This window comes from Cebus imitator, unplaced genomic scaffold, assembly GCF_001604975.1.
Source record: "Cebus imitator isolate Cc_AM_T3 unplaced genomic scaffold, Cebus_imitator-1.0 Scaffold731, whole genome shotgun sequence".
In the NCBI taxonomy this organism is placed as follows: Eukaryota; Metazoa; Chordata; class Mammalia; order Primates; family Cebidae; genus Cebus; species Cebus imitator.
In genome coordinates, this window is record NW_016108046.1 from 30,967 (window position 1) to 37,683 (window position 6,717).

At 51.8% G+C, this 6,717-nt stretch overlaps 1 protein-coding gene across 3 annotated transcripts in view; it reads right to left on the reverse strand.

Moving 5' to 3' along the window:
- The window catches only part of FXYD4 (FXYD domain containing ion transport regulator 4), a 5,159-nt gene extending 1,488 nt beyond the window's left edge, over positions 1-3,671 (reverse strand). The window contains exons 1-5 of one of the 3 annotated variants that reach the window (XM_017519244.2): positions 3,616-3,671; positions 2,518-2,563; positions 1,517-1,649; positions 817-849; positions 687-713 (exon numbers count right to left, since the gene is read on the reverse strand). In XM_017519244.2, coding sequence (XP_017374733.1) covers positions 687-713; positions 817-849; positions 1,517-1,553 — 97 coding nt within the window. In that variant the 5' untranslated portion in view covers positions 1,554-1,649; positions 2,518-2,563; positions 3,616-3,671. Of the gene's footprint in view, positions 1-686; positions 714-816; positions 850-1,516; positions 1,650-2,328; positions 2,413-2,517; positions 2,564-3,587 lie in introns of those variants that run through there. The other 2 variants (XM_017519245.2, XM_037735140.1) reach the window with 2 other exon arrangements.
- Between the last annotated feature and the right edge of the window lie 3,046 nt (positions 3,672-6,717).

Here is a 6,717-nt window from a genome sequence, read left to right on the forward strand (position 1 = left end):
AAAAAGTCATTCGTGAGCTCCTGCTTGGGCCAGACACTGCTATATACATAAAGAAAGATAAACAAGGCCGAAGAGCGAAACTCCGTCTAAAAAAAAAAGCGTTGGAGGCCAGGCACTCATGCCTGTAATCCTAGCACTTTGGGAGGCCGAGGTGGGTGGATCACCTGAGGTCAGGAGTTCAAGACCAGCCTGGCCATCACGGTGAAACCCCATCTTAAAAAAAAAAAGGAAGAAAGACAAACAAGCAACAGAGGCATCATTCTGTGTCTGGTGGGGAAACACTAAGAAGAAAAAAGTGGATGTGCACAAAAAGGGGCTTTGAAGGATGATCAAGGAAAGCTGTCCTGGAAGATGACCTTTGGAGCTGAGGCCCAGGGGAGAGGAGGAGAGCAGGACCACCTGGGGATAGGGTCTGGGGAAGGGGAGGGTGAGGGTGAGTGAAGGCAGGAGGGTAGGGGTGAAGTATCTGGGTGCCTAACCACCCAGGCACCAGCCCTTCTCCAGGAGTGTTCCTAAGCATCCTGTGGGCACCCTCTCCTTGCTGGAGACAGGCTCTCACAGAGACCAGGTTTCATCCCCCATCCCACTTTGTCTACACTGGGCTCACACCACCCCTCACCAACTTGTCTGGCAAAGAGGTCCAGGATAGGCAAGGGTAGGGTGGGGGTGTGAATATCAGCTCTTACCGTAGTAGAAGGGATCGTCTTTACTGGCTGGAAAAAGGGGTGGGGAAGATTTCAGAACCAGGAGATAGTATGTGGGTGTCAGAGGGGAGACGTGGGCAGAGTGGGCAGGCTGTTTGGGGGCCTCACTCACCAAAGGGGTCACTGGCTTCCAAGGCAGGCAGGCCTGTGTGGGAGGAGCAGAGAAAAAGGGTGGAAATTCATGACACTGGTGTCCAAGTGAGCTGGGCAGCAGGACCCCAGACCCGAGGTTGTGGGGTGACCCTGGAGCCACCAGTTCCCTTCCTCACGTCCTAGACAGTCTCAGGGTTTGGCCCCCCACCCAGAGCCCTGCCTGCCCAGGGCCCTGCCTTCTGGGTTTGCACACTGACTGGGATGACTTGTTATGTCTCTGCCCACTGAAGAACAGGGAGTGCTTTTGTCTTTTTTTTTTTTTTTTTTCAGTTGGAATCTCTGTCACCCAGGCTGGAGTGCAGTGGTGCAATCCTAGCTCACTGCAGCCTCGACCTCCCGGGCTCAAGTGATCCTCCCACCTTGGCCTCTCAGAGTGCTGGGATTATAGGCCTGAGTCACCATGCCGGCCTGCTTTTGTCTTTAAGCCACTGGTGATTAATGTTTTCCACAGTTCAATTCCTCTGGAGCCATTAGGACCTTTTTGCAATATTTTCATTCTACCTGTACTGTCATTTCCTTCACTTTTTTCTCTAAATTGGCAATATAAATAAAGCATGCTGATTGAACACCAGGTACCCTTTGGGAGATGTTCTCTGGCTTTTGCTGCCTTTGTGGGTGGGGTGAATGCAGGAGGGTCCTGAGAGACTGGGAGAACTCACCTGCCAGTAGGAGAAGGGCCAGGGTCACTCTCTCCATGTCACAGTTCGAGGGGCAAGGCTGCAGGGGGAGAGGCACTGGGGCTGGGGTCAGCAGCTGGTGGATTTGCTCCAGGCTTACAGCTCACTTGGCCAGCTAGAGGGGGTGGGGGCAGAGCCCCATGGTGAAAGTAGGTACACAACGGATGCTGTTGCTTGTGGGGCGATCTTAGGCAAATGACTACTTTCTGTCTTCCCATCTAGAGAGGATAGTGGCTGCCTGGGGGAGTTGTGTGATTGAGTAAACATGAGCTAAGAGCTCAGAACAGGGCCTGCACTAAGTAAGTGCTGTAGAAGTCTTTGTGAAAATCCATGTGATAAACCCACCCCCCACTACTCCCCATAAGGAAGATATGATTGTTGTCTCTATTTCAGAGGAGGAAAAAAAAAAAAAAATGGAGCTTAGAGCTTGTAATCAGATGCCCAGGGTCAGGCAGCTGCTATTCTAAGTCAGGGTCTGGAGCTTGCCTTCCTAACCCTACACAAAGTGCATTGTTATCAGGCCCTAGGATATTGTTCCTAAAGGTCTGGGTCTGGGGTGGCCAGAGTCCAGCACCCTCAGGCTGAATTCCCAGACAGCCTCCACAAAAGCAAGGGTGCAGAGGAGGGGGCGAGCACTGAGTCCTGTGATAAGGCGACTGCAGCAGTCAGGACCTCCCCTGCCAGCCTGGCTGGGGACCCTGCTCCAGCAGCCCCAGATTCTGCTCTCAGAGTATAGACCTCCCGGTGGTGTGACATTTCTCCCTCAAGTTGGAGGTACCCAGGATCCCATTTACTTGTCCTTGGGGAGGCTGAGTTTTTGAGCACAGGGCCCCTCCCAGCCCTCTGCATATTGTTAGCCTAGAATGGTCAAATGTTCAATACTGAAGCCATTGTCATCGTCTGCTGCACGCAGCTCTGGCCTCCTGATGAGATCACAGATCCAGGGTCAGCTGTCTGGACTGGGTCCCTTCTCAGCCACTTACCGACTGTGTGACTCTGCAGGCTCCTCACCACTCCTTTGTCAGAGTCCTGTAAAAGGAGGATCATCAGAATATAGCAACCTCATAAGGTTATGTTGATGGAATTATGTGAATTACCATTTGTCAAGCTTAAGAACCATGCCTAGCACACAGCACTAAAAACTTGTTATAATACATACATCCATAGGCTGGGCGTGGTGGCTCACGCCGATAATCTCGGCACTTTGGGAGGCCGAGATGAGTGGATCGCCTGAGGTCAGGAGTTTGAGATCAGCTTGGCCAACATGGTGAAACCCCATCTCTACTAAAAATACAAAAATTAGCTGGGCCTGGTGGCAGATGCCTATAATCTCAGCTACTCAGGAGGCTGAGGCAGGAGATTTGCTTGAATCCAGAAGGCACAGGTTGCAGTGAGCTGAGATCTTGCCACTGCACTCTAGCCTAGGCAACAGAGTAAGACTCCATCTCAAAAAATAAATAAGTAAATAAATAATAAAAAATAAATACATCCATAAGTAAACACACACTCCTTCTGCAGCAGGAGGGAGGCACTGGAGAGAGAGACTGTTAGACACTGCTTCTGAACATGGGTTCTTGGGTTAGGAGCAGTCTCCAAAGCTGGCTTCCACCAGCCTTCATTGGTGCTACCTCCACCAACCTGGAGTTCCTGGAATAGGAGGGTCTCAACTCTAGGTCACATATTCTTTTTTTTTTTTTTTTTTNTTTTTTCTGAGATAGAGTCTTGCTCTGTTACCCAGGATGGAGAGCAGTGGTGTGATCTCGGCTCACCATAGCCTTTAACTCTCATGGCTCAGGTGATCTGCTCACCTGAGTCTCTCAAGCAGTTGGGACCATAAGCACAAACCACCAGTTCACATATTCTTTAGCCAAGGGCTGGCTCCTATTTCCTTCAGTCCCCAACCCACCGTCCATATGACAGTAGGTGCAACACAGGAGGTCTCCAAGTGACACCTGCAGCCATATCTGTCCTCAGACCCCTCAACAGGCTCCTCATTAAATTCTTGGGCAGCCACCCCCTTCACCTAGCATCCCCAAAGTGGATGCCTGCTCACCTTCGAGGTCACCTGAGTGAGGGCTCACCTGAGCTGGCGGTGCAGAGAACAGGTCTGAGGACGCTGCTGGGCTGTGGACGGCCCAGGTGGGTTGGGCTCTTTAAACCCCACAGCCCCGCCCAGGGAAAAATTAGCCGGGCGTGGTGGCAGGCGCCTGTAATCCCAGCTACTTGAGAGGGAACTGGTCAGGCTTCCTGAGACTCAGGCTGACCGGCCTGACACACCCAGGGCTGTGGGGGAGAGGCAGGCCTGGCTGCAAACCCTTTTTTGGCTTCTTTAGCCCACCCAGATCCTAAAAGAGGGGCCCAGAGCGTGCTGGGCAGGACGTTTCTAGGCTCTTTTGCCAGCTGCAGGGGTGCTGGGATGTCTGTGTGAGGGTGTCCTGGGGACCCTGGAGGAGACCAGGAGCCAGGCACTGGCCATGAGGCTCCCTGTGCTCAGCTGTGCCACTGCTGTCACTTGGACTGGATGTCCACTGAGGGGAGGCTGGTGGCTGATGGGCACCCCTGGGGGTGGTTCCCCCTCTGACAGGACCCTAACACCCACTTAGCCTCCCCAACAGCAGAGAGATGGGGTCAGGAGGAGGATAGCCACCCCAGGCTGAGGAGTGGCTGCCTCTCTCTGTGGACCACAGGCCTGCCTTGATGCTGGGCCGAAACTCACCCCATACAGGCATGTGGAGGACCCCAGTCCTCCCTATTCTACTGTTCCTCCTCCCTAATTTTTTCCAAATGAGAGACACTTGTCCCTGGATGGCTGACAAGGGAGGGGGGTCTCTGGGCTGGGAGGGTTAGGGAGGGCAATGGCAGTTTAGATGGTTTGTCTATTAATTAATTAATTAATTAATTTATTTATTTTTGAGACAGAGTCTCGCTGTGTTGCCCAAGCTGGAGTACAGTAGCACAATCTTGGCTCACTGCAACCTCTGCCTCCCAGGTTCAAGCAATTCTGTCTCAGCCTCCCAAGTAGCTGGGATTACAGGTGCAAACTCACCCTTCTGTGCCCAGCTAATTTTTGTATTTTTAGTAGAGGTGGGATTTCACTATGTTGGCCAGACTGGTCTTGAACTCCTGACCTCAGGTGATCCATTCTCTTCGGCCTCCCAAAGTGCTGGGATTACAGGCGTGTACCACCATGCCCTGTCGGTTTAGAGGGTTTAGACAGATGGAAAGCGCGGAGCAGGAGCTGTGCCTATGGCTGGCGGGGAGTGGAGGGTGTGGCAGGGGCAGGAACCAGCACACTCTCTGCAAGGAGCATGAGAGGGAGGAAGAGTCAAGGGCCTACTTTCCTTTGATTTCTCCAGGGGATCTATGAGACCCTCTGCACATAATCAAGCAAGCAGGCAGGCCCACAGGGCTCCCTCTATGTTCAGGTGGAAAGGGGAGTTGGTTTCACCAGTAATGGAAGGTTAGGCCTGGGGCATAGCACTGAGGGTGGTCAAGGTGAGAACAGAGAATTGGGTTTGGAGAGGGGTCCTTGGGGACTAAATGGCTGAGGGAACTTTGGGCTGGGTAGAAAACATCTCTCTCCCAGAGACATGGAGTCCTCTGTCTCCATGGGAAGCCCCCCAGCAGGACATGGCCTGGCAGGGCCTCTCCTGAGCAGGCTGGTTGTTGGCAAACGGAGAGAGGGGCACTGTCCTTGATCTCTTGCCTGAGCTTACATGAGGGGAGGTAGGGGGCTGGAGAGTGTGGCCCCCTTTTTGAAACAACTCTGTACACTGACTTGAAAATATCTCCCAAGCCTCTCAAGCATCATGAATATACATATATACATGCATACACATGCATGTGTATATATACATATATACATATAATATACATATATGTATGTATATATATCATAGGTATGAGCCACTGTGTCTGGCCCAGACATACTTTTTTTTTTTCCTTTTTACAGGCAGCACGTGGGCGCAGGGCCCCCACCAAGCTGCCCCAGACATACTTTTAAATGGAAAAAAATATAAAGCAGTCACTTGGGTAAAAATATAAAATATTTGCCAGGCGGGGTGGCTTACGCCTATAATCCCTGCACTTTGGGAGGCTGAGGTGGGCAGATCACCTGAGGTCAGGAGGTCAATACCAGCCTGGCCAACATGGTGAAACCCGGTCTCCACTAAAAATACAAAAATTAGCCGGGCATGATGATGGGTGCCTGTAGTCTCAGCACCCCAGACTGAGACAGGAGAATCTCTTGAACCTGGGAGGCAGAGGTTGCAGTGAGCCCAGATTGTGCCACTGCATTCCAGCCTGGGTGACAGAGCAAGACTCTGTCTGGGAAAAAAAAAAAAAAATGCTGGATACAGTGGCTCATGCCTATAATCCCAGCACTTTGGGAGGCGGAGGCGGGCAGATCACCTGGGGTCAGGAGTTTGAGACCAGCTTGACCAACATGAAGAAACCCTGTCTCTACTAAAAATACAAAATTAGCCGGGTATGGTGGCACATGCCTGTAATCCCACCTACTCAGGAGGCTGAGGCAGGAGAATTGCTTCAACCTGGGAGGCAGAGGTTGCGGTGAGCCGAGATCGCACCATTGCACTCCAGCCTGGGCAACAGGAGTGAAACTCGGTCTCAAAAAAAAAAAAAAGTCAATGCTCCTGTATGCAGGGACTCTCCTGAGCCACTGGTGGCAGAGTTATCAGGGAGAGCACTTCTGGTCAGGGGAAGGCCAGAAAGACACTCTGCATTTGACTGGCCTTTCTATGCCTACCACGTCTGTTCAGAAGCAGAATCACACTGAAGTTCAGGCAGCCTCTTGGGGCCTGGGCCTGCCGTGGCTGTGTCTGTGTGCATGCTGGGGGCTTAGCACAGAGGAGATGTCCAGGTGTTTCCTCTGCCCGCTGTTTACTTGAGCTCATTGCATATATGACTGCACTTAGCCCTCACAGAGGTCCTTGGAGGTACATACTCTCAGCCTGTCAATCTACAATAATCAAACAGGTCAGATTTTGTTTTAAAGGAGTTTATTAAGTGTAAAGGTTAAGGACAGCCTGTTCAGGAAGTACGGATTATAAAGAATGGAAGTCAGAGTTTTTTTTTTTTTTTTTGAGACGGAGTTTCGCTCTTGTTACCCAGGCTGGAGTGCAATGGCGTGATCCCCGCTCACCGCAATCTCCGCCTCCTGGGTT